The sequence below is a fragment of the Camelus ferus genome, chromosome 13 (assembly GCF_009834535.1).
Source record: "Camelus ferus isolate YT-003-E chromosome 13, BCGSAC_Cfer_1.0, whole genome shotgun sequence".
Classification (NCBI taxonomy): Eukaryota; Metazoa; Chordata; class Mammalia; order Artiodactyla; family Camelidae; genus Camelus; species Camelus ferus.
Window position 1 is genome coordinate 23103128 of NC_045708.1, and position 27961 is coordinate 23131088.

At 43.6% G+C, this 27961-nt stretch overlaps 1 protein-coding gene and 1 long non-coding RNA gene across 6 annotated transcripts in view; one reads left to right on the forward strand and one right to left on the reverse strand.

Annotated features, from left to right (window-relative positions):
* The window catches only part of AZIN2 (antizyme inhibitor 2), a 31894-nt gene extending 9146 nt beyond the window's left edge, over nt 1-22748 (forward strand). For 2 of the 5 annotated variants that reach the window (XM_032493892.1, XM_032493890.1), the window contains exons 7-10: nt 1099-1261; nt 2407-2519; nt 18801-19015; nt 22265-22552. In XM_032493892.1, the coding sequence (XP_032349783.1) occupies nt 1099-1261; nt 2407-2519; nt 18801-19015; nt 22265-22403 (630 nt within the window). In that variant the 3' untranslated portion in view covers nt 22404-22552. Of the gene's footprint in view, nt 1-1098; nt 1262-2406; nt 2520-18800; nt 19016-22264 lie in introns of all 5 variants that reach the window. The other 3 variants (XM_032493889.1, NM_001293785.1, XM_032493891.1) reach the window with 3 other exon arrangements.
* LOC116668336 lies at nt 451-26625 on the reverse strand. Its single transcript, XR_004325495.1, has 3 exons — nt 26093-26625; nt 22581-22705; nt 451-622 (listed from the first exon to the last, which is right to left on the reverse strand). It is a non-coding gene; the product is annotated as an uncharacterized LOC116668336 (long non-coding RNA).
* Between the last annotated feature and the right edge of the window lie 1336 nt (nt 26626-27961).

The following is a 27961-nucleotide window of genomic DNA, read 5'->3' on the forward strand; positions in this document are numbered from 1 at the left end:
ACTAGGGGTCGCTTTCCCCTAGTAAGTGCTTCATTCTGGGACATTCACATCGTGGAACCCACCCTAAGAAAATAATGTGATGGAGACAAAGAATTAGCTTCAAAGATGAGCATTGCAGCCTAGTTCATAACAGAAGTCCAGTGGACTTCCCTGGTCCATCTAACACTCGGGGATTGGTTAAGTTATGGTATATTTTTATGGTGAAAACATTTACACACATGGGGAAGTCATTCAGTTTATTGAATATAACAGATTATAAAAGTATACACATATAGCCCTATCATGTTAATAATAAAAAAAATCGAGACTCAAAGGAGCTTCTTCTTTTTAACATTTTTTATTGAGTTATAATCATTTTACAATGTTGTGTCAAATTCCAGTGTAGAGCACAATTTTTCAGTTATACATGAACATATATAAATTCATTGTCATATTTCTTTCTCTGTGAGCTACCATAAGATCTTGTATATATTTCCCTGTACTATACAGTATAATCTTGTTTATCTATTCTATGTTTTGAAATCACAGTCTGTCCCTTCCCACCCCCCAGGAGCTACTTGATTAGGTTAACCTGGGTGATAAAATTAGGGATGACTTTGATCTTTTTCCTTCATTGTATTTTCTGTAAAAAAAAAAAAAAAAAGTGTTATTTAACATATTGGTTATTTGTGAAAGAAAGCTCCACATCAGGGCTTCTGGAATCTGACACCAAGTGTTAGATTAAGAGTGCCTTTTCCCAGGGGATGGGTATAGCTTCGTGGTAGACTGCGTGCTTGGCGTATACGAGGTCCTGGGTTCAATCCCCAGTGCCCCCATTAAGGGGAAAAAGTAAAAAAAAAATTTAAAGAAGTTCCTTTTCCCATTGTGGGAGCATTGAGAGGGTGATTTACACAAGTGTGAGGGGCTTGACCCAGCTCTGTCTCTGCTTACCTTCTTGGCCAGCTGTCTGCAGTTACCAGCTGGGGCCTTAGCAGCTGCCAAGTCATTCTTCATGGAATCAAAGAGGCTTTCAAGAAATATATTTGGAGCCGTAGCAAGTCTTCAGCATCAACCCCACATTTCAAATGTGTGATTGTCTCCCCGCCCCCGTATTACCAGATTGCTTCTGTGATCAACTCAGCCTTGGACCTGTATTTCCCAGAGGGCTGTGGTGTGGACATCCTTGCCAAGCTGGGGCGCTACTATGTGACCTCAGCCTTCACCTTGGCAGTCAGCATCATCGGCAAGAAGGAGGTTCTTCTGGACCAGCCTGGCAGGGAGGGTAAGTGCCAGGCGGGCAGCTGAGCCCCTGAAGGCAGGGACAGTGGCTGGCTGTGCAGGGTCTGGCTTTAGGGGCTGGGGGACTCTGGAGACTGGGTCCTTGCTTTAGGGAAATTTATAATCACATCTCCTCACTCCCAAGACAGTCATTTAGTATCTTTTTTTCCCCTATGCACATTTCTATTTTATGAAGATTGAGATCAAAGCAACTTGAGGGAGAATTAGACATTTGATTAACCCCGTTGTACAAATGAGGAAATTAAGAGCTAGAGAGAATACAAGTGAATTTTTTAATAGCTAGTAAGTGGTAAAGCCTGCATTTGACCCATATTTGTCTTCTCTCCAATGTACAGGCTCTTACTCACCCTACTGCTTCTCGTAACATAATGAAGATAATTAATGACAACTTATATTTGTCTAAGCCCACTTTACAGATGACAGAACGTAGGCAAGGAGAGGCTGAGTCACTAGCCCAAGGTCACACAGTTGATAAGGAGCAGTGCTAGGGTTCAAGTCCACGTGGGCTGACTCAAGTCTCCTCTGCCCACACGGCCAACATTAGTGCTCTTCCCTGACCTTCCAGATAGTTCAGTCCTCCCAGCAGGCCCTTGAATGAGAGGTTGACTCTGATATCGGGGCTTTGTTCTCTGCTCTGGGGCCTCCCGGCAGGAGAGCCTGTGTACTCTTCCCCAGGGAGAATCCATGTGGAGGGGTGATGGTCTGTGTGTGTGTACGTGCGTGTGTGTAGTGATGGAATTCTTCTGGCCTCCTTTATGGATCTGGGGGATTATCCTATTAGCCAGACCTGGCTTCTCATTCCAGCTCACGTACTGCCCCATCATGTGCCTCTGAGCAGGTGGTTTAACTTCTTGGGGTTTTGGGCTTGGGTGGGCTGCTTTTCTTTCTGCCTTTGCTGGGGCATTGAGGGGGCTCAGATGCAGGCAGGGAGTGTGTCCTCAGCAGGATTGCTCAGCTGCAAGGTATTTCCAATGCAGCAGTGAATCTCCTGTCACAGGAGGAGGCAGGAGCCACCCAATAGCTGAAAAAGGGTTAGTCCTTTCTTTTCAGTAACCTGAGCTCTGCCGAGCTGGCCACTGTTCCGCCCCTCACCTGCTTGTGCTACCCTGACCCCTCCCCTCCCTGCAGAGGATACCGGTTCCGCCCCCAAGACAATCGTGTACCACCTCCACGAGGGCGTGTATGGAATCTTCAACTCAGTCCTGTTTGACAACACCTGCCCTACCCCCATCTCGCAGAAGGTGAGCCTACCCAACCCGGGCCTGTGTTCAGCTGTGTGTGTGCATTTAAATAACATTATTTTGTGTACTGCTATCTAATTTTTAAAAAGTAAAACATATTCACTGTAGAAAATAGGCAATAAGGATGAAAAGGTTTTCACCCATAATTCCACCATGAAGAGATAGATTCTTTGAATGTTAGATTTCAATCTTTAAAAAAATACATTATACTTTTTTCCTATAAAGTTGGGATCATATTGATTTGTAACCTGATTTTTTTAACATAATATGGGGTGTAGCTCTTCCACACCATTAACCCATCTTTGATACCGTGCTTCCTGATGACTACCTGATATTTTAACCAATCTGACTCTAGTGATTGGCCATTTGGTTTCCTGTTTTTGAGCTTGGTGGGTCTATCTTGACACCCCTCTCTGATCATGGCTCTGGAGTTAATTCCGAGAAGTAAAAGCAACAGTTCATCTTGAATGGGTTTTTCCCTATTGACAAGGGGACAGGAATAGACAGAACATTCCTCCTAGTCTGCGGAGTCCAGCCCACGACCTCTGGCCACTTTACTTGGCATTGTTAAGAAGGGAAAGGAACTCAGGCACACCGTTGTATTTTCACATATCCTGGCCTTTGTGTGGTCCTGCTTCCGGAAGGAAACTTAGGTGCCTAACCAGCACTTAGACCATCATGAGCTTTCAATATGTGATTTGTTCTTCTTTCCCTTTCCATCCTGCCAAGTTTTTCTAGATGCAATCAGATGTGGGCTCCTCTTTGTAGATCCTCCTGCCCCTCCTCTACTGCAGGCAGAGGGCGCCCCTCCCTCCTCCACGGTCCCCCGTCCCACCCACGACTTGATGGGTCCTCATTCCCTAGCTGCGTTGCTGAACGTGGTTACTTGTCTGAGTAAGCCTCCCGGATGGACGTGCTCAGGAATTCAGTTTTCTACGGTGGTGCACTGGCATTGCCTGCATTCCTGTGGTCTCCCACATCCTACCACACAGAGAAAGGACCAGGCCAGCCTAGGCCCGCCGAGCCCCAGGTTACACAGCAGGCAGCAGCTGCTCCCTCGTTACTCTTCCTTCCAGCCCCTCTCTCCTTCCTAGTCCCGTCTTCCTGTTGCAGGCCATTCCTGACCCCATGCCCTTCATCAGCTCTTCCAAGGAACAGGGCTGTGGTCCCAGCCCCGCACCACGCCCCGCTCCAGGCTCTCCGTCTTGATCAGTCTCCAGTTGGTGTTCCTGACTTGGGTACCAGGATGTAACTGGGACCCTCTCTGTGGTCGGTGCTGCTCCTCCTCTGGTCAGTGCTGAGCTTTCTTCCTTCGGGCTGTCAACCACTCAGGAGTCCTGCCAGGTGACCATACCCTGGGTGGGGCCCTCAGTGTGGCCATGGAGATGGACACTATGTAGGGGACAGTATACAGAGTAAGTTAGCTACAGTTGTGCAGAGAGTATGTCAGAGGGGCCCAGCTTGGCCAGGGGTATCTGCACTTTCTTCCCCAAGGAAGGTGACTAGCCAGTTCAACAGCTTTGCACCCTGCTCTTTGCTCCCAGGGACTTTGTTTTTGGACCTCAGGTAGAAAAAGTTGTATTAAACATAATCCTTGGTTCAAGGTATATTTCTCATCATTGGAATGTGCTTGGCCCTTTTTTGGGATGTTTCTTTTCTTTCCCCTTCTTTTAATGTAGAAAATTTAAAAAATTTTATTTATTTATTTTAGGGGGAAGATAATTAGGTTTACTTATTTATTTTTAGAGGAGGTACTGGGGATTGAACCCAGGACCTTGTGCATGCTAAGCATGTGCTCTACCACTTAAGCCATACCCTCCCCCGCTTTTAAAAAAAATTCAAATATTTGAACACCCTCCGTATGCAAAGTGTTGTGCTGAGATCTATGGAAGATAGTAGGTGAGGAAGAATTGTGCCTTGGAAACACAATCCTGCTGGGTAGAAACATGTGAGTGTGTATGTGTGTGACAAGTATACAAACTACAACAGTGTTATGAGAAAAGCACAAAAACTACAGAACAAAAGTTATGGAGCTTTTTTCAAAAATATTTTAGTACTTATCACTACAAAATAAGGACTTTAAAAAACAGCAATGCCATCATCAAACTAAAAAATGAACAATTCCATAGTATCCCCTGTCATCTAGGTAGTGTTCAAAATATCCCCAATGTCTCATAAATGGCTTTTCTATTTGATTTGCTGAAATCAGGAGCCAAAGAAGATCCACATACTGTGTTAAAAATTTTTTTTTATTGAAGTGTAGTTGATTCACAGTGTTAGTTTCAGATGATTCAGTTATACATGCACATACATGTATATATATTCTCCTTTCAGATTCCTTCCATTATGTTATTACAAGAAATTGAATATAGTTCCCTGAGCTATAAAGTAGGTCCTTGTTGTTTATCTATTTTATGTAGAGTAATCCACGTACTGCATTTGGTTGATTTCTCTCCCTCTTAACTATAGGTTTCCCCAATCCTTTTTTTTTTTTTTTTTTTAATTTGTTGATGAAACCGAGTTGTTGGTTCTATAGTTTCCTGCGTTCTGGATTTCCCTGATTGGTGAATTCTCAAGACTTCCCTTTGGTGCTACTGAACATGTTAGCCATACCCTGTATTTCTTTGAAACTAGATAGTCAAATTTAATGGTTTCAGTAGAGTCCCAACCAGTTTTTGATAAAAATACTTCATGGGAGGTCTTGTCTTTGCTATCTTTTTAGTGTAATAAGCATCCTTATCATTTTATCACCTCATCCCTCTGTCTCTTCCCATGCAAAGTACCACAGTTTTGACTGATGTGTTATCATTTTATACAGAGTTTTTCTTTTTTTATATAGTCTTTTTGTGTGTGTGTGGTAAGAACTCTTAAGATCTACCTTTGTAATAGATTTTTCAGTGTACAATACACTGATGTTATCTGTATGCACTGTGTTGTACAGCAGCTGTCTAGCAGCTTACTTATCTTGCATAATTGAAATTTTATATTCATTGATTAGCGACTTTGTTTCCCCTCCCCTCAGTCCCTGGCAGCCACAATTCTATTCTTTGCTTCCATGAGTTTGACTATGTTAGATACTTCACATAAATGGAATCACAATTTGTGCTTCTGTGACTAGCTTGTATCAGTTAGCATTATTATATATATATTATACATCAACATTCATCCAGGTTGTTGCATATTGCAGGCACCCTTCTTTTATAAGGCTGAATAATATTCCATTGTATGTATCTACCACATGCTTGAATCCATTCACCCATCGATGGACATTTAGGTTGTTTCCACATCCTAGCAATTGTGAATTGTGCTGCAGTGAACTCGGGAACAGTGATGTCTCTCAGAGATCCTGATTTCCATTCTTTTTGACAAATACCTAGAAGTGGAATTGCTGGGTCATATGGTAGTTCTATCTTTCATTTTTTGGGGAACATCCATACTGTTTTCCTTACTGACTGCACCATTTTGCATTCTCACTAACAGTGTACCGGGGTTCCAATTCTCCACAACCTCACCGACATGTTGTCTCTTGTTTTTTGATAATAACCATCCTAACAGATGTGAAGTGATAGCTCATTGTGGCTTTGATTTGCATTTCTCTTACGATTAGTGATGTTGAGCATCTTTTCATATACTTATTGACCATTTGTATGTCTTCTTTTATAGTTTTCTCACATTGAAATCTATTCCTAAAATGTATTTATAATTTATTTTGCTTTTTTTTTTTTTACTTTACAAAAAGAATGTTATGATGTATGTTACCTTTGGACTTTAAAAAAATACTTAATATCACAGTCTAAGATCCATCAATCCTGCTGTATGTCTCTAAAGTTCATTCATTTGACAACTTTTTAACACTCTGTTGGTGAATATGCTGCAGTTCATTCGTCTGCCCTCCTCTCAAGGCACTTGGATTGCTTCTAGGTTTTTGCCACTGTGAATACTGCTGCTATGAACATTCTTGTTGTGTCTGTGACATGTGAGCAAGGAGTGGACCGCTGGGCACAGGGTATGTGCATGTTCAGCTTCATGAGATGGTGCCACTGGTTTCCAGAATGGTTGTGCTGATTGACAACCCCACTAGCAGGGGTGAGAGCCTGGGTGGGTCCACACCTCCCCCCACACTTGGTATTGTCAGACTTAAACATTTTTCTAATCGAATGGATGGAAATATCTTGTGTCTTGATTTGAATTTCCCTGATCACTAATAAGGTTGGATAGCTCTTTGTATATTTATTGGACATACATATTTCCTCTTCTTTCAGAGACTTGGTCTCTTTCCTTTCAGCAACTGCCCCTCCTGTCTGAACTTCTTCACCGAGTGGTCTACATGCCCAGCCCCTGCTACCTCAGCTCCCATTCACTCTTCAAACCTCTCCAACCTGATAATCTAGGCCCCGGCTTCATAGAAGATGCTCTTGAAAGTCACTTCCATGTTGCTGGCCCAGTGGGAGCTCTTCTGTCCTCAGCGGCTGATCTTCCTCCGACTTCATGCTCCTGGCTCCTGTTGTGTGTGGGCTTTGCCCACTCCTCTGCCACGTCCACCCTATTGCTCTGGCATCTTTTCACTGCTCATCCTCTCGTTGTTGACCGTCTTGGGCCTCTGTCCTTGATCCACTTCTCTGTCTACATGCATTTCCTAGATGAGCTCTTCTAAACTGAGGCTTTAAATGTCTTCCATCCTCTCATCAGCACCAAATTCATCTCTCTGTCCCCTACCTGAGCTCTGGACTCGTGTATCCAACTACTCACTTGACATTTCTATTGGGTGTCTCACAGGCATCTCAAATTTAACTCATTCAGAACTGAACTCTCGATTTCCAACCCCAAACTTCTTCCTTTATCCAGTCATCTCTCAGTAAATAGCACTGCCAGTGAACCAACTGTTCAAGCTGAAAAACTTTGACATTACTCTTGATTCTTGCTTTCCATCTCTTCCCACATGCAGTCCACCTGCAATTCTTGGGTCTAACTCTAAAATCTAACGTCTTCTCTGCCACCACCCTAATGCAAGCTACCATCGCCTCCTTCTTGGGCTACTGTAGTAATCACTGACTGGTCCTCTGGCCCCTACTCCTGCCGTCCTGCTGCCCATTCTCCACACCACAGACAGAGTGACTTTAAAAAACAACCCCAAAGATTATGTATTTCTCTGCTTAAAACCTTCCCATTACTCTCAGAATAGAATGCAGACACCTCACTGTGGCTGGCCAGGCTCCTGCCCATCTCTTCAGTCACAACTTTCCCTGCTAAGCCCCTTGCTCCCCTGCTCCAGCCCCACGGACCTCCTTTCTGTCCCGAAAACACCTAAGCTCTTTCACACCTGGGTACAGCTGCATTCACTTCCACTCACTCCTGAGATGATGGCTTTTTTCTCTTCGGTCATGCCCCAGTTTAGATGTCACCTCTCTGGGGACACCTCTACTGACCACTCTCTCTAAAGCAGGCTTGCTTCTCACCATCCGATCATTTGATCACCCTGTTCCTTTTCTTCATAACGAGCCATAATCTGTAATTATCTTGTTTGTTTTCAAATACTCGCTTATAGTCTGTCCTTCCTACTGGCATGTAGGCTCTGGCTGAGGTAGCCACCTTGGTCGGTGTCCCCTCTGAATTCCCAGCACATGGCAGGGTGCCTGGGACACAGGAGGTGCTGGGTAAATATTTGTTGAGTGAATAGCTGGCCCACTCTCCTGTGAGCCCATTGAGGGCAGAAACCGCTCACATCTATTTCCTCAGTACAGGACTTGGCACACAGTGGGTGCCGGGTATATGCTGGAATCCATTTTTAAAAATTATATTAGCAACCTAAAATTTAAAGAAACTTAAAAGCTCCTGCAGTCCTCCACCCTAATACAACTCTATTCATTTTTCTGTAACATCACCCCTTCACCCCTTCTTTTGCCATATGTAAACAGTGTTTTGTGTCACATATATATTGACGGTGGCTAAAGTATTATAGCAGGTGCTGTACTAAGCATTTACATGGCGTTACTCTGTTAATCTCTATAATAATCCTGTAAGGTAGACACTATTATCAGTCCCATTTTACAGATGAGAAAACTGAGACATATGGAGGTGAAGCAAGTTACTCAAAGTTGCACTGTTAATAAAGAGTGGAGTTTTTAAACTGTAGACCCTTGGGGTAGAGTTCACGTCTTACTCATCTTTGAGTATCTGTCTATTGCCCAAGAACAAGCTCTTAACTACTTACCTATAAAATGATTGCCTCCCTATAAAATTACTGCCTCCTTGTAAATTTTCCTCATCACTGGGCATTTGGGCATTGCTAATTTTTGGTTATTCTTATTCATGTTTCTGTGAGAAATCCCTCCACCTAAAATGTTCTTTTTTTAGTTTTTTTTTTTTTTGGTATATATATATTTTTACTGATGTATAGTCAGTTTACAATATTGTGTCGATTTCTGGTGTACAGCATAATGCTTCAGTCATACATGATCATACATGTATTCATTTTCATATTCTTTTTCACCAATACAAGTTACTGAATATAGTTCCCTGTGCTATACAGTATAAATCTGTTGTTTCTAAAATACTCTTTGTTAGTCTCTTTGTGCTGCTGGCTCAGTGTCCCTGCTTAAAGTGTATTCCCTTTGAAAAGACCATTTTCTTACGGTGAGTCTCTGGAGTAGGACTGCCGGGTAAGAAGATGTGAGCATTTTGATGCCTCTTGATACATATTGTCAGACTGTTTTCCTCAGAGCCTGGACCAGTATTTATTGTTACCAGTTGTGCTATTTCACAGTGAGCTCACCTGCATTACGTGCTGTGACCTTTTTCTTGTTGGCTAATTTATCTGAAATGGTATACCTCAGGATTTCTTTCATTTTTCTCTCTTTGACAAGAATAAACTTTTTTTAATGTTTATTTCTTTTGATGTCAATATTTTTTATATTCCCTGTTCACCTAATTTGGGAGATCTTAAAGTTTTTTCCTTACAAAGGAAGATGAGCTTGCATATGCATGTGTGTTTAATATAATATTTGACAACTATTTTTTCTCAGTCTGATGGTTTATTATTCTAGTTCTGTGATTTTTTGTTATCCTTTCATAGAAGTGTCAACATACTATCATGTGTCTTAACTAAGTGTGCTGCAATTAGAAGTAAGGAAATCTGTCCCTTTCTACCTGCTCTGTGGATTATAGATATACCATATATATGTGTGTGTGTGTGTATATGTATGTGTGTGTATATATATATATTTATATATATGGTAATATATAGTATATATAAATTATATTTTTATATATATAACAAATAAACCATTTATTGGAGAAAATTTACCACCATCAGTAAAATAAAATAAACTACTAATTCCACCATTCAGAAACGACTATTGTTAAAACTTACTTTGATTCCTTTTTAAGTGCCATAGTGTACATTGTTTTTAACTTTAAAAAATACATATTGTGAGCCATGGTTTTCTTTAAATACTGATGAACTTTTTATTTATAAACATTTTAAATGTTCACTGAGTGGTCTAAAATATTTAAGGTATAAAGGTGCAATTCAGTAAATGTGTATTAGCACTTCATAAATGCAAGGTACAGGTAGGTGTGGGGAGGGACCCAGAGGGGGCAAGTACCATGGTATTCTTACGAGAATCTTGGGAAGCAAAATTCAGGGTAAAAGCTCTAGTCACCCTACTTTGTAGAGAGACACTCTCCCTCTGTTGCCAAGATTGGGCTTTTTTACTGGCCACTGTATTTTATTCTAATTATTTATGGTTTAAAAAGTGTGACTCTGTCTGGAATGTGTATTGCAATAGCACTTAAATCTGGATCTGGTTAGTTCTTGTCTTAAAAATTCTTAAGTAATGATTTCTAACCTTTTTTTGTTTTATTTCTGCTTTGCCATACTGTACATTAGTTTTGTTTTTTCAACGATCTCTAGTTTTTAACTCTGTTCTTTTGATAATTTTATTTTTTGTTCAGCCGATTCTACACTGTTTTGACAACAGCTTTGTGATACGTTCAGAAAGTGGGTAGGGTGCCTTCTGTTTCCAGCAATGTGTTAGACTAGATACTCTGAACAGCCTCCCGACTGACAACAAAGAAGTCTGTGTCCTGACTTACAAGACAGCAGGGAATCTTCAGAGGTCAAAAATAAGTGAAAGCAGGAATCTCCCTTTCACTTAGAGTAAAAGCCAGTCAACCCCCCAGTCTGAGGAATCCTTTTAAAATGTAAGTCAAATCATGTCTTTTCTCTACCTAAAACCATGCTTTGGCTCCTGTTTCACTCTGAATCAAAGCCAGAGCCCTTCTAGTAGCACCCAAGGCCCTTGTGATCTGACCCTGTGTCCTCCCTGACCACCTTCCTCATCCTGCTCTGGTCACACCAGCCTCCTACAGTTCCTTGAACTCACCCAGGCATGTTCCCACCTCAGGACCTTTGTACTGGTTTCCCCCTCTGCCTGCATCATTTTTCTTCCAGGTACCACACTGGTTCCACTCCTCACCCCCTTTAGGTCTTTGCTCAAAGGTCATTTCCTCAGTGAGGCTTACCCTGACACTTAGTTCCTTAGTTAATACTATAACCTGTACCCTCCCCCCACAACCTGATCTGTTTTTTTAAGTTACTTTATAACATACTATATATTTTATTTATTTTATTGTTTTCCTCCCCCCTGCTAGACTGTAAACCCCATGAAGACAAAGATCTTTGTCTGTTTTGTTCACTAGTGTATCCCAAGCACATACAAGTGACTACTCAAATATATGCTAAGTAAATTAATCCAGAGAGAAAACCTAACTCTGAAACTGGCATTCTCTCTGGGGGTGTATGCTGAATCCTTTTAGCACTGATTTTCAGTTTCTATAGCTGTGTGTGCTCCTAGGGACTGGTCAAGATGGAGAATCTGATAGGATCCCTCACATAAAGCTGGAAATCCTAAAAACATACATCATTATTAGTGTAAGAGAATATTAGAAAAAAAACTCCCACAGAGGAGGACAGCAAGGAAACCTGTCTGTTTTGATCTTGTTAATGATTGGAAAAGGTCAAAAAATTGAGAATTTGAAACCATAACCCAGCCTTCTTGGGTTTCTTACCCAGATTCATAGTAACTGTGGTCTGAAAAACCTCAAGTATGGAATTTATTCTATCTTGCAGAAGCAAACACAACTTCCCTCTGGAGAAGGAATCTTCAACCTAGGCTTTTAATAATTTTCACAGATGAAGTTCCAAGGTACATGAGCTCACAGGAAAAAATTACTGAACACAGAGAAACAAGTCACCATGCAGGGGAGCCAGTAGAAGCAGTAGACAGGAGATTCAAACCTGCAATTACTTTCTGTATTAGAATTATCAGATGCTAAAAATAAAACAAAAAATACTTACAATGCTTAAATATATAAGAAGTTGAAAATATGACCAAAGAGTAAGCAAAATAAAAATATGGCCTAGGAAATTTTAAAAAGGATTAAGTAGAACTTCCAGAAAGCATGTCCAGCAAAAATCAAGGATTAGAATTGCTGGGGGTAGGCAACTGGTAGCCTCTGTCAGAAACAAGATAGACTAAAGCACTGGACAGCAACAGCATGTAAGTTGGGAGGCAGAGTGACCAAGCTGGTGTTCTAAGGTCTTGAACTGTTTGACTAGAAGGTAAAAATACTGATTATTTTTAGACTTTATATTAGGTATGCATGTTAAAATGTAAATATCTAGAGTAACTACTAAAATAGCAGAAGTTTATTAAAATAGTTTAGTTTGGACAGTGGCATAAAAACACAGACCAGCAAAACAAATAAGAAAAAAAAAGGTGAAGCAGAAGGCAATAGAAATACGGGCAAAAGACCTTAACAGGCAGTTCACAGAAGAGGAAAGCCAAATAGAAAATGCAAAAGCGCTCAACCTCATTGGTAATCAAGGAAATGCAAAGTAAGAGGAAAACAAGATACATCTTCTACCAGCTAGATTAGAAAAAAAGTTAAAAGCATGATGATATCAGGTGTTGGTGAGGATACAGAGAATTGGATCTCTTAGCCACTGCTAGGTAGGAGTTGGTACTTCTACTCTAGGAAGCAAGTTGGCATTATTTAGGTAAAGTTAGACATATGTATACTTTCCCCTCCGGCAAGTTCCTAGGTATATGTTGTATAGAAACTCTTGGCATGTGTGTTGGAAGAGGTGTCAGAATGTTCATGGGAAGAATTAATTAATATAAAACATTGGAAACAACCTTAATGTTGTCTTGATGCAGGGTAATAGATGAATAAATTACAGTGTACTGCACACAATGAATTCCATATAGTGATTATGAGTTAGGTCTACATGCATCAGCTGGATGAATCTTGGGGATGTAAGTTTTCAACTAAACAAAAAAGCAAGTTGCAGAGATTACATACTCTATATAATTCATATGAATTTCAGGATTATGCTAAACCAAATTCTAGATTGTTTAGGGTTAGGTATATTATTGGAAAACAATGTAAAGCAAGAGAATAATGAAAGCAAAATTCAGGATAATGGTTACCTCTGGAGGGATTAGGGAAAGGGCATGTCTTTGGAGTGGGGATTTCAAAGATACAGGAAATGCTCTATTTCTTTAGCTGGGCAGTGGGTACATAGATATTCATTTTATTGTTATTTTTATTTTATACATGATACAAATGTTCTTTTGTATGAATTAAATATTCAACAAAAGTTGAGTCTGCTAGGGCTTATTAATATTCTCTGATAGGCTCATGTTTATTCTTTTATCATACTGTTTCTAACATTTAGAAAAATGTCTTGGAGATTTCAACTAGTAGTAGCTTATTTAATCTACTCATTAAATTGGGAAGAATTCTCTTTTTTGCTTTACTAAGTTTTTCCAGCTAGCAGAGGGTAGAGCTCTTGTATTTTATCTCCCCTTTTAAAGTTTTAATATTTTCTTTGAATAAGTACTATTGTGATCCAAGCACATCCCAGAGTTTAATAACTTAAAGCTCTCATTATTGTTCTGAATGAAGACAGTTCCCTGTGTGTTTGAGCTGAGACACTGGATTGTATGCTGAAACTCACTGGTTTCCTCTAGTAACTGCCTCTCTCTACTTTGGATTTTCCAGGTTGGCAAATGTTATCTGCAATGTGATATTTTATTTCTTCATTTTCTCTACATCATACTTTTTTTTGTTTCTTTTCTTCCCTAATAGCTATTGCCAGCATTTCTCATGCTATATAAAATAGAAATGATGACAGAAAGATTCAGACTTGGAGTCAGAAGACAGGGTCCAAGTCCTGGCTCTGCCATCTAGTTGCTGAGTAATATTAGGCAAGTTACTTAACCTCTTTGGGCCTTGTTTCTCTTGTTTCTTCATCTGGAAAATGAGGCGGCTGACCTTTAATTACTAAGGTTGCTTCTGGTTCTGAAATGAGGCCATTCTAGTGTATCTCCAGTATGTTAGAGTTGGCTCCTTATATTAAATAGTTTCTCTTTATTGCGGGGTTTAGTTTTGTCTGTAATTTTAATAAAGAAGAGATTCTATAGGCTATTGAATGCCATGTTGACTTCTATCGGAAAAATTACATTAGAATTGTAGATCTAAGTTTCCATATTATGGTAAACCCAATGATCATATCATCCCCGCCTTCCATGATAAATTATCTGATCATTGAAGGTGATTTCTTGACTACGAGTGTGTATTTGATTAGCGAGGATTTCATTTTGGATTTTTGCCTATATGTTCACAAGGGAGATTTTGATCATAGATTTTTGTTGTTTCCTTTTTCCCTTTTTGTGTACTGCCCTTGTTCATCCCATGTTTTTCCTTTTAAAATATATTTGTATAATTTAAACAGTATGGAAATTAATTTATTTATTCTTTAAAAGTCGGGGAATTATTTAGGGATTCCATTAGAGCCATGTGCTATTTTAAATGTTTCATTTCTGCATCTGCTCACTTATTGGGTCTCTTTGACGAAGGCAGCAGGGAGGTGCCTTGTCTGGGACCACTTGGAGTTCTGCTACTAATTAACTTCAGAACCTGGAGCAGGTCCATTCTTCTGAGTTTTCTCATCCGTAAAACAGGAATTGCATCTGCCTCCCAGATGAGGTGTGCGTTAGTGGTGGGCACGCTTTGTAAACTAGGTACCCTTTTCCCTCTTTCAGAGGGGGCCCTACTAGCAGACTGGGCATCTTGTATTTTTACAAGTGCTTGACCATTTTCACCCAGTTTTCTGACTCGTAAACAGAGCTGAGACGTAGAAGCCTGTTGCCATATGCTTTTAGAATATTTATTTTGCAGATTCCTTTTTGTTTCCTTTAAAAAAAACTTTAGTAAAAGGGTAGCTTTGCATTATTTCCTGTGAAATTTTAAAATCTTTTCCCCCACCAATGTTTAATTTACACCACTAATAAGAAGTGAGAGAACTCTGATTATAACTCAAGGGTGCCCTTTCTTTTTATTTTATTGCAGAAGAACCTTTGAAACCTATTTTCTCAAGGATCCTTATGGATCCATTTATATAGCATTTCCCCTCCCAAGTCTTTAAAAGTTAGCTTAATGTTTTTTTTAACAATTGGAGCTAAGGGAAATAATTTAGAGCAACTGAGATGAATTTTACTCATTAGCAAGAAGCCTGTAAACAAGAATTTTACATTATATGAACAAGGATGTATTTGTTTGTCTCCCTCTCCCAGAATGTGAGCTCCAGGAGCACAGGAACTTTCATTTTTCTGTGTTCACTGATGCATCCCCAGCTCCTAGAGCAGAGCCTGGCACATAGTAGGTGCTCAAGAAGTATGTGTTGAATGAGTGAATGAATGAGTATAGGATAGTTCTCATCCTTGATTTTAGTAACATGCATATTTTTCTTTGTTAATGAGGACGATGGCTTATTCATTAATTTTTGTCATATATATGAGTATTATTTCTGCTTATGGAACTTGTTGACTCTTCTTTCTCAGTTTTACTCATTCCTGTTCCTGATTAAGGTATTGAAACACCTTTCCTTCTTCCCCCATTGGTCTTCTCCCCTGCCTCGTTCTAGGTTCTTTGGATGGTTTCTAGTCATAACCTTCTCCTTTTTCTTTCTTTCTTTCTCTTTCTCTTTCTCATTACTCATGTATTTCCTATTCATTAATTTAAGATGTACCATTCACAAAAGCCCCAGCTGTATGCTAGACCACTAAGCACGGAGGAGATGGTGGTAAATAAGACTGTCATGATCTCTGGACTGATGGAGTTTATACTCTGACCAGGAAGACAGGCCTGGGCAGATACATTTCCTAAGTATCTAATAATAAATTACAGTAAATGCTGTGAAGGCAAAGCTTGGGGAGCCTTAGGAAAGGCTTCTATGAGGATGCTGAAATCTAAAGGAAAATTAGGAGTTGGCAGGTTTTGGGCCACAGGGAACAGCAGGGGGACAGTTGGGGGTGGGGGAAGGGAAGCAGGGTTTACCTGGGGAGCCCAGAGCAGCTGGACTAACTGGAAGAGGGCCTTCCAAAGGCAGGATTTATTCAGGACTCACTCATGTCCATCTTTCGGTCATGACTCTTCCTTCAGGACGTGCCTGGCAAGATCCCTACACTGTGACAAATTGCACTATCTTTTTCCCCCATTTAAAAAAATAGAAGTATAGTCAGTTTATAATGTTGTGTAAATTTTTGGTGTACAGCATATTTCATACACATATATACATATATTCCTTTTCATACATATACATACATGTTCCTTTTCATATTCTTTTTCATTATAGTTTATTCCAAGATATTGAATATAGTTCCCTGTGCTATATAGACTTGTTTATTTTATATATAGTAGTTAGTATCTGCAAGTCTCAAACTCTCAGTTTATCCTTTCCCACCCTCTTTTCTCCCTGGTAACCATATGTTTGTTTTCTATGCCTGTCAGTCTGTTTCTGTTTTGTAAATAATTTCATTTGTGTCTTTTTTTTAGATTCCACATATAAGTGATACCATATGGAATTTTTCTTTCTCTTTCTGGCTTTCTTCACTTAGAACGATGATCTCTAAGTCCCTCCATGTTGTTGCAAATGGAATTATTTTATTCTTTTTTATGGCTGAGTAGTATTCCATTGTATAAGTATACCATAACTTCTTTACCCTGTCATCTGTTGATGGATATTTAGGTTGCTTCGATGCTTTGGATATTGTAAATAGTGCTCCTATGAACATTGGGGTGCATGTATCTTTTCAAATTAGAGCTCCTTCTGGATATATGCCCAGGAGTGGGATTGCTGGATCATATGGTAAGTCTGTGTTTAGTTTTTTGAGGTATCTCCATACTATTTTCCATAATGGCTGCACCAAACTACATTCCCACCAACAGTGTAGGATAGTTCCCCTTTCTCCATGCCCTCTCCTGCATTTATTGTTTATGGACTTTTTAATGATGGCCATTCTGACTGGTGTGAGGTGGTATCTCATTGTAGTTTTGATTTGCATTTATTGAGCATTTTTTTCACATGCCTATTGGCCATTTCTGTCTTCTTTGGAGAATTGCTTGTTTAGGTCTTCTGTCCATTTTTTGGATTGGTTTGTTGTTGTTGTTGTTATTAAGTTATATGAGCTATTTATATATTCTGGAAATTAAGCCCTCATCAGTTGCATCATTTGCAAATATTTTCTCCCATTCCATAGGTTATCTTTTTGTCTTATTTATGGCTTCTTTTGCTGTGCAAAAGCTTATAAGTTTAATTAGGTCCCATTTGTATATTTTTGCTTTTATTTCTACTGCCTGGTTAGACTGCCCTAGGAGAACATTGCTAAGATTTATGTCAAAAAATGTTTTGTCTGTTTTCTCCTAGGAGGTTTATAGTGTCTTGTCTTATGTCCAGTCTTTAAGCCATTTGAGTTTATTTTTGTGTATGGTATGAGGGAGTGTTCTAACTTCATTGATTTACATGCTGTTGTCTGGTTTTCCCAAAACCACTTGCTGAAGACTACATTTTCTCCATTGTATATTCTTGCCTCCTTTGTCAAAGATTAGTTGACCGTAAGTGTGTGGGTTTATTCTGGGCTCCCTATTCTGTTCCACCGATCCATATGTCTGTTTTTGTGCCAATACCATGCTGTTTTGATTACTGTAGCTCTGTAGTATTTTCTGAAGTCTGGGAGGGTTTTTCCTCCAGCTTCATTCTTTTTCTTCAGTATTGCTTTGGTAATTCTGGGTCTTTTGTAATTCCATTTCATTTTAGGATTGTTGTTCTACTTCTATGAAAAATATCCTGGGTAATTTGATAGAGACTGCATTAAATCTGTAGATTGCTTTGGGTAGTATGACATTTTTAACAATATTAATTCTTCTAATCCAAGAACATGGGATATCTTTTTATTTCTTCAGATCATCTTTAATTTCCTTAATCAGTATTTTGTAGTTCTCTGTGTATAAGTCTTTCACCAACTTGGTCAGGTTTATTCCTAAGTATTTTTTTGTGTGTGTGTGTGTGCACTGTTATCTTAATTGTCTCCAAAGGTCTGTATTACAGATTTCTTTTCTGGATTTGGAAGTCACGTACAAAAAAATTAAAATTTTATGTAATTGTTAGTTGTGTCTTTGGGCAAGTCACTTAACCTCTCAGGACATTACTTCCCCTGAAATGGGAGTAATTCTGTCTACCCTGTGAGGTCCTCTATGACCTCTGCCAGGTCACCCAGTGATTGTCTGTGGGATGCCCATCTGCCTCACCAGACCAAGAGCCCAAAGGAGGGAGGGTCTAACTCACTTGTGTGCTTCTGGCTCCTATAACCAGGCCTCAAGTGGAAGGAGGGGATCATGGAGGCTGGGCCCAGAGGTCAATCTTGATTTGAGGGAAAAGGAAGGGCTACAGAGGTGAGGACACACCCAGGGTCTGGAAAGTGGCAGATACACCACTGAAGACTGAAGCTGGCAGGTAACAGCTACACCAACAATAAAGATGATGGTGCTAATTTACTGGGCCTTTGCCGTGTGCCAGACACAGTTCTAAATGCTCTACCCAGACTCATTTATCCTCTCAGTAATGCTATGAGGTAGGTACTGTTATTATTCCCATTTTACAAATGAGCAAACTGAGGCACAGAGGGATTAAGTATCTTGCCCAAGGTCACACAGTTAGCACGTGTTGGAGCCTGGATTGATGACCAGGCATTGTGGCTTCAGAGTGAAAGAGGCAATGAATACAGAGAAGTGGGAGGGCCACAGATACCAGGCTAGGAGGCCCATCCAGTCTTTATCCTATTGGTTCTGGGAGCCATGAAGGCTTTGGAGGGAGGGCGTGCTCAAGCTGTGCACATATGCCCAGGAAAGCTGAACATGGCCATCTCTCTCCTGCAGAAACCATCCACAGAGCAGCCCGTGTACAGCAGCAGCCTCTGGGGCCCAGTGGTCGATGGTTGTGACTGCGTAGCTGAGGGTCTGTGGCTGCCGCAACTACATGTAGGGGACTGGCTGGTCTTTGAGAACATGGGCGCCTACACCGTGGGCGTGGGTTCCCTCCTTAGAGGGGCCCAGACCTGCCGCATCACCTATGCCATGTCCCGGGTGGCCTGGTAAGGGGGCCCTGCTGGGAAGGGGAGTGGGGGGAGGAGGAGGGGGCAGGCTGGGCAGAAGCAGTGGGGGAAACCCGAGGTTTGAGACCCTGCTCTGGTGTAATCCAATGTGACAAGTAGCTCTTGGCTGCTGATTCCAAGAGAGGCCTGTGCTTGGCACCTGGCTGTGGCCATGAATGAGACTGAGCTTCCCTTGAGGAGCTCAGAGTCCTGTGAGGGACACAGAGAAGTAGACCTGATAACACGGTGCTGGGTGGAGGGGGTGGGCTCTGGAAGCTTAGAGCCCCCGGGGCCCAGATCTACCTCCCTGAGGAAGGATGAGTGGGAGTCAGGTGGCAGGAGGCAGGAGGCAGAAGGGGTGGGAAGGGGGTTCTCGGAAGAAGGAACAGGGAGCGAGCATGCCTTCCAGAAATGACATGAGGTTGGTCAGGGCTGATCTGGGAATGGCCTTGAAGGCTGAGCTAAGAGCTTTGAGCATTTGGATTTTTAGAAATACCACTCTCACCACTGGGTGGATTCAGGGAGGACATGGGCAGATGCAGATGGAGCCAAACAGTTGGGTGGCTGCTATGTGACCCAGGAAAGACCTGACTGCTCATGGAGCTTGCCCTTGCTGGGCCAGCGTTGGGATCCAGTGAGGCAAGATGGAAAGAAAGTCACACGTGTTGAACCTTTCTGTCAGACCCTACATTAGGCATCTTATGATGACTTCCTTTTATCCACATGAAATGCTATGGGACCAGTGTCAACACAGAGGTCACTAGCAGAGGTCACTACTGGTCAGCAGTGTATAGCCCCTCCTTTGGGGGCTGGGGAGATGCCTGCAGAGGGCAGGAGCACTTGGGAGGGTTTATGCTGGGGTCTCAGGGGTGAGTGCAGCCTGTGTCCCCAGGGATGTGCTGGATGCTTGAGGGCCCGCAGGGACAATGCTACCAAACGCCAAGTCTGACGGGTTCAGTATGAAAGTTGCATGTCATTTATTCAGTCAACAAACCTTTGTTGTTTCTACTCCCTGCAGGGGTACAGGATAGGCTGATGCAGCTATTTTGACATCAGGGGTGTTTTGACAAGGCCTAAAAATCAAACTTAAGAAAACAATAACCACACAGGCTTTATACCACCCTGGCCCCGTCATCAGCAAACATAAGTGGATGAGGCTGCAGTAGCACTCACTACTGGGAACAAAAATTTCTGATGTATTTATATATTTTTTAATTTTTAAAATTTCTTTTTTTTTAGTTTTTTTTTTTTTTGAGGGAGGGGAGGTAATTAGGTCTATTAGGTCTATTTATCCAATAATTTTTTTAATGGAGGTACTAGGGATTGAACCCAGGACCTTGTGCATGCTGAGCATGCACTCTACCACCTGAGCTATACCCTCCCCCTCTGATGTATTTAAATGGCCATGTCAAAGAAATTCCCTATATCAAAGGGGCCTCATTGAAATGTCCTGCTTTACAGTGTGGCTCTGTGCTGGGTCCTGGGGGGAAAAGAGCCTCTAAGAATGTGGTGAGCCAAAGTATGCACACCTGCACACAGCATAGAGAGGGCAAAGGTCACTAGGGAAAGAGGGACAGCAGGCTGGGGAGGGTGGTGAGGGCTGCTTCTCAGGAGGCATTGCCTGATGGGTAAGGAGGAGTTAGGCAGGCACAGGAGGGCCAGGCAAGATGACAGGAGGGAGGTCGTGGCCGAGAGGTGTAGGGGCTTCAGAGTCCAGTTCATCCACAGAATTTTAAGTAGCTCTGTCTGGCTAGAGTGGCATGTGGGGAAGACTGGATGAAGAAGGACCTTGGAGGCCCTGGTTGGGCTTGATCTTGAAGGCAGCAGGGAGCTAGTGAGAGGTTTTAAGAAACTTATCTTTCAAAACCCATTTTGCAAGATGAGGAGACAAGAGGCTCAGATAGAGGATGCTTGTCTCAGAGAGCCTCCCACCTGGAAGGGAATGGCCTGACCAGATTCTGTGCAAAGATACTGACTACTGATTTGCTGCTGAATTGCACACATCAGCAAAGAGGGAGGCCTTCCTGCAGGGGGGGACTGGAATAGGCTGGAAGTATGAAAGGAGGATATAGATGGAAGAGGGAGGTTCTTGTGGGGAAGCAGATCTAAGCAGAAGTAAAGGACAGGCTGTCATGCCACCCTCCCTCCCCTCAGGCCTCTTGATACAGCCCAGGGCTCCTTCCCTGTCCTCACACGCAGCGTCCACCCCTCCACCAGTAAGCGTTCACCATGTGCCAGCCTGCTGTTGGGGGCACTAGGCAGTGAGTAACTCAGATACGTTCCCTGCCCTGCTATAGCTGAAGGAATGTTGGGGAAGCAGACACTAAACCCTATTGTTATCAAGGAGTGCTGGTGCTGTGGGACTCAGCAAAGGGACGGTGATGTGGGGAGAGGTACAAGCATGTGCAGAGGCCTGGGATGGGATGCACGAGAGCCCAAAAGACAGCTGCTATGGATGGCAACCAGGTGGCACCACTGCCCATGGTGGGAGAGACTGGCAGGGAACAGATCTTGGGGGGCCTGAGAGTGGAGGGAAACTGCTGGCAACTCAAGAGCAGGGATTTACTTTTAGAAAAGATGGACCTGGGTCAGAATTGTCTGGAGGGGGCAAGAGCAGATTAGGGAGACTGTGCGTTCTCGGATAGAGACGGTGGTGTCACTGGGAATGGAGAGAAGTGGACACCTGTGAGGATGCTCTGGAGGTGGGCTCAGGAGGGACCAATGGGGGTAGGAACGAGATCCCCAGCCTGGGGCTGGAGCAGGAGCCATTTATTTACACGGATGTGCAGGGGAAACAGCTTGCAGGGCTTTTGAGGGGGGCAGATGATTTTTGAGTCCTAAGCTTCGGGTCTGAAGAATGTGGGCTTTGAAATGAGCGCTGGGTTGAATCCTAGTTCTACCACATTCTGGGGATATGACCTTGGGCAGGTAACTCCCAAGTCTCAATTTCCTCATAGTAAACAGAGATGATAATGTCACCCTTACAGGGTTTGGGGACATACAATTAGGTATTTTAAGTAAAGTGCCTGGCACAATAATGGGCATATCAGTGAATGTGGGTTCCTTCTCCTTGTGGGCTAGACGACCAGGAGAAGGGAGCAGGGGGGAAAAGGGCTTAGCAGGCCTCTCCCTGCCCCCTCCCCCAGGTCCTGGCCCCGGTGGCCCTGAGTCTTCCGCTAGAGGGCCATCAGGAGTCCCTGAAATGCAGACCTTGTGCTGGCTGCTTCCAGTGCCCCCTCTTGTTTGCAGGGAAGCCCTGAGAGGGCAGCTGCTGCCTGCAGAACAGGACGAGGACGCCGAGGGCATGTGCAAGCCGCTGTCCTGTGGCTGGGAGATCACAGACACCTTGTGCATGGGCCCTGTCTTCACCCCGGCGAGCATCATGTGAGCAGGCCCCGTTCCACCCGGGAGAACCCCAGCGGGGCCGCAGAGATGCCTCTGGGAAAGGTGGGGAAGGCGGCAAGCAGGGGCACCCTCTGGCCAGGACTCTGGTGCTTGCTCTGCCATCCCTCACGCTCCACCTGTAGTGTTTCTGCCCTGTAAATAGGACCAGTCTTACACTCACTGTAGTTCAAGTATGCAACATAAATCCTGTCCCTTCCAGCTGTGTCCGCCTCCTCTGCAGCGCCTCTCCTCTGCACACCTCTTCTGTGGTGGTGTTCTTGGGGTCTTCCTTGGTCTCCTTCCCACCTTTGTAAATATGAAGCAAATAAATATTTAGGTTTTACTAATACTCCAGTGGAATCTGGCAGTTCAATTCACAGAGCAGCCTGGGTTAGACCAGGGCCGAGGCCTCCCCACCCTCTGCTTCAGTCCTGCCCGGGCTGCAGTGTGGGCATCTCCTACTGGCACCCAGCTCCTCTGACTCCTCTCTCTTGTTTTCACAAGCGTCCGTGCCTGGTGTCATGAGGAAGGGTGAGCTGTTGGGCTGGGGTGTGGGGGCAGGGTGGCCTCTCTGCAGCACTGGAGCTGCAGCTCATGGCGGGTGAGGGGGTCTCTGTGTGAACCCAACACCCAGCTGAAGGCCTGGTCCCAAGTGGGGACAATCGAGTATTTGACACAGCTTTTGGAAATTCATACCAAAGACAAAGAGCAAAGAGATGGGTATCTGGGAGGTTTTGAGGAGATCCTGTTCCCCTCCTCTCCTTGCAGGTCATCATGGCAATCAGACTGATGCAAATGCGTGGTAGTTGGTTTTCCTTATTCAGGCGGTAATTTGCTAGAACACCACTGGCCGTGGAGTAACTGGCACATCCTGTGCCAAGGGCCCTGATGCTGGTGGGCAGTTCTTCTCAAGACAAAGGCTCCCTCACATCACTCGGGTCTCAAGCTCTGCACCTGCAGTGTGTGAGCTGCTCAGCAAAGGAGTTCATATTTTAGAGCTCCCCCAGCTGCTACAGGTGACCCTAAACAATTTTCTTCTGGAATTGAAAAAAATTGAGTATAATTCACATGCCTTAAAATCCACTCTTTCAAAGTATAGATTTCAGTGGTTTTTAGTGTACTCACAGTTTGTGGAAATCACCACTGTCTGATTCTGGAACACGTTCATTACCGCAAAAAGAAACCCCGTATCCATTAACGGTCACTCCCCGTTCTCCCCTTCCCCCAGCCCCTGGCACCCACTAATCTATTTTCCACCTCTGTGGATCTGCCTGGTCTAGACATTTCATTGCGATTGTTTTTATATCTTCACTTGAGTGTCTCACTGGGTAAGCCTGGTAAAATGTGTGTGTTTTGTTTTCCACACCACCAAGCAATTCTCTGACACCAGCTGGGTGTCCTACAATTCAACTCAATTCTGACACTACCTACCTAGAGATAGAATCAGATCCCATGGGTTAAAGGCTCAGTCTTACAAATCTGAACAACAGAGCAAGGAGTCTGAACTGAATTCTGCAGGCAGTAGGGAGTCCTAGATCCTTCTGGGGCAGAAGCATGACAGGACCTTTGAGAGGATAACTGACAGTATATTCAACAGGGGCAGAGGGAGGCAACCCAGTGGGCTGGTGGGAGCATGCACATCCTTCACCCCCTGGCCTGTTTAAGGCGAGCCCAGCCAGGGATGGACGACACAAGTTGTCATCTCTGCCTGCCCATGCCCCGGAGGAGATGGTGGCTCTCTGGGTGTCACCCTTCCCTAGGAAACTCACCTGCTCAAGTCAGCTCATTCCAGCTGTAAAGGGACCGTAGGGAAGGCAACAGGACGGGAGTTCCCAGTCAACCCTTTGCTCCATTTTAAACCCTCTCCCTGGCACCTATGGGATGAGTAGCTAGGCTTGTGTAAATTTAACCAGCAAAATTATGATATAGGCTCCTAGCAGTCAGAGGGATCTTTTTGAATCATAAATCCGACCTTGTCATTCCTCTGCTGAAAACCCTTCAGTGGATTCCCACTGTGATGCCAGTAAAAGTTAAATTGCCCGAGATCTCCATCCACTTTTCAACCTCATCTCCTGCCACTCTTTTCTCACCACGCACCAGTCTACTGGCCTCTTTTCAGTTCCTCACATTTACCGAGTTCTTTCCTGCCCCCAGGACTTTGCCCTTGCTGTTCCCTCTGCCTAAACAGCTCTTCTTCCAGCGTCTTCCGGGCTGACTCATTCTCAGCTTAAAGGGCTCATGTTAAATGTCGCCTTCTCAGGAAGGCCTTTTCTGTACACTGTATTCAAAGTGCTCCCCCTCATCTAGTTATGTGGAGTCATATTTTACAACAATTAGATTCTAAAGGCAGTATTTAAGGCAAGAAACACATTATCAAAGTTGTCATTGAAAATCCCGGAGGAAGCTATCATATTGCAGGCAGTACCTCATTCTTCTCTGTGTTCCTGATATGCAAGGCACATTTCCTTAAAACCCCAAATAGCTCCATGATCTCTCTCCTTCACACCTTCAGGTCTTTGCTCAGATGTCACCTTCTCTGACCTTCCTGACCACAGTCTTTAAAACTGCAACACTCCTGCTCCCACCTCAGCATCCCATGATCCCCCTTATAGCCTTACCTTTCCCTCTCATAGCTCATCACCTGACATACATTTTACTTAAATTAAGCTCTGAAAGGCAGAGATGTTTATTTTGTTCACTGCTGTGTTCCTAGTGCCTAGAACACTGCCCCACACAGATGTTCAATAAATGACTGTTGAATTAATCTTCCAAGTCTCAGCGTGGTATCTCCCTTTTCTCTTACTCTATGCCTGGGTACTACTTCTCTAAGCTTTCACAGCATGCTGTATTCACCCACAGTAAAGACCTGCTGATCACAATGTATTGTAACTTTTCTACTTGTCTTTCTGCAAATCTGTTAATTCCACAAGGAGAGGGAATGTTTCTCTTACTTGCCAGTATCACCTGGATCCTGGGTTTGTACTTGGGACAGAGTAAGTGCTTAGAGTCTTTTGAAGAAACTAGTCTTGGAGGATCGGGGATACCCCTGAATCCCCAGGCAGGGGTATCCGGTCCCTTCTCCTCAGCTCCTGAACAGCAGCCTAGATCCTGCGAAGGGCAGACCACTGACTGTAACGGGCTGGGGGCCCTGCAGGCTTGCAGGCTTACACCCAGGAGGAGCGAGGGGCCACATACCAGGGCGCTTAGGCGGGGAAGCACATGGGATGTATCAATAGCTCTTTCTTCCCTTCCACTCAGCTGGGTGACCATGAGGTAGGACTGCCATATAAAATACAGGATGCCCAGCTAAATCTGAATAAAGATAAACGGCAGCTACTTTTTCAGGAAACGCATGACCCACGCACTATTAGAGATATCCCTATGCTAAAACACTGTTGTTTACCTTAACTTTGGGCGTCCTGCATTTTAGCTGCTAAATCCGGCAACCCTACTCCGCAAGTCCCTGTCTCTCTGGGTTCGTTTCCCCCATCTGTGGAATGGGGGTATTTCTGTGACACTTGCCTCAGGGACTCCTCAGGCGAAGCAATCCCCCACCTCCCGCAAGGCTGTCCCTCCCCTCGGAGGAGTGGGAAGCGCTGATCTCGGGAGACGTTCTCGGTGGGTAAATATGAACAAGCCACTGCCTCTAGGAACTCCCTTTTCTCATCTGAGCCTTACGACGCTCTTACGCACCGCTTCGTGGAACTCCGCTCGTTCGGCTTCCAGGCGCTGGAACACCCCATCATCCCTAGTCCCAGCCGGCGCGGATTTCCGGCAGCGTGACGTCACTTCCGTGTCAGAGAGCCTCCGAGGCCTCGAGCCCCGCGCTCTGGCGCCCCCTGTCTGCCCGGAGGAGGGCCTGACTTTACCAAACAGGGAGAAGAGACAGACGAGTCCACTGGCTGAAAGACGGACGGACGCAGCTCGCAGCCTCCACCAATGGAAGACCGAACCTTCGCCGAGGGCGGGCCTCCACGGGCCAGGGGTCAGTCTGGGACCCAGGCTGCCAGGAAGACAGGGACCCTGTCCCGGCCCGGCCAGAAAGGCTAGCCGGAGCAATATCGGAAGTGGGCTTCTGCCCACCAGCTACTTCCGCTTCCCCTTACAAAGTAGGGGGATACTTGAATAACGAGACCAGAGAGCTGTATGGATCTCAGGTGTCCAGTGTCGTCCACTCTCATCCATTTCATTCCCAAGAGGAGACACGTGATGAATTCACGCAGAAAATCGTAGGCTTTGAATGAATTCTTGACCTGGAGGCCAAGGTGTTTTACGTTTTAAATAATAAAGAGTACTTACTTTGTTCCATGCCCTGCCTTCGCCTTTCACTCGCATTTTTTCGTTTAATCTGCACAGGCCGGTGAAGTGGATATCGCGACACAGAGTCCGACCCCTCAGTGCCTGTGTTGGGATCCTGGCTCTGCCAGTTACAGCCTGTGTTTCCTGTGCCACAATTTTTGCATCTGTCAAATGGAATCTACCTTATACCCTAGTTCTAAGGATTAAATAAATTAACATATTTAAAGTGCTTAAACAGCAGCTGATGTATCCATAGGAATCACTTAAGTTATGCCTATTTATAAATTAGAAAACTGAGGCTTAGCTATGAAGTAACTTGCCTAGAATAGATAGTAAGTAGTGGAGGCAGGTTGGGAAGCATCTCTACCTTTCAGTCGTACTCACCCAGCCGTCTTCCTATGGAAGCCTGTGGGGACCATAACTGCCTTTAGAGCAGCACATGTATTTATTTAGTAGGACCCTATTACCAAATGACTGCTCTGGGGGCATTTTAATAACTCCAGTTAAGATGGTGAGGTTCTATAACTTGTTCTATACATCTCCAGTGAAGATAGGCTGTAAGATCCAACTGCTAAATCTCATTGATATAAAAATTAGCAGAAATGAACTTCTGAACATGTTCAATTTGAGATCCTGTGAGAGATCCAAGGTGTGATTTGGTGTGATAAGTAGTATGCTAATGGAAAGCACAGGGTCCAAGGAAGTCTGAGTAGGGATAGAGATAACTACCTGCTAGAGTTAGGATGGACTTGGCAGAAGCAGTGGATAGATGTAGAAACATTTATGGATGAGTAGGAGTTGCCCAGGTAAAAAGTCTGGGGAAGTTGAGGGAAGCATTCCAAACCAGGGAAATGGTGTGTAAAGGGATAGTGGTGTGATAATTCAGAGCTCTTTCTTGGGAACTGGAGTACCAGACGGAAGATGAGAATTAAATGGAGATTGAAGCATATTGTGAAGGGTTCTCTCCTGATAGCAGCAAGTCAACAGACGTTTCTGAGCAGGGGTGAGATCAGCTTTGCAGTGTAGGTGGCTCACTAGGAGGCAGTGAAAAGGATGCAATAGACAGTCTCTAAAATGCCCCCAATAACCCCAAATCCCAGCATTCCCACCTTGTATAATTCTCTCCCCTTTAGTATGGACTGGGCTGACTGATTCCATTCTAATGACTTGAATATGTTAGAAGTGATGGGTTATCATTTCTGAGACTAGATTACAAAAAAACCTGTAGCTTCTGTCTTGGGCACCCTCTCTTTTTCTCTTGCT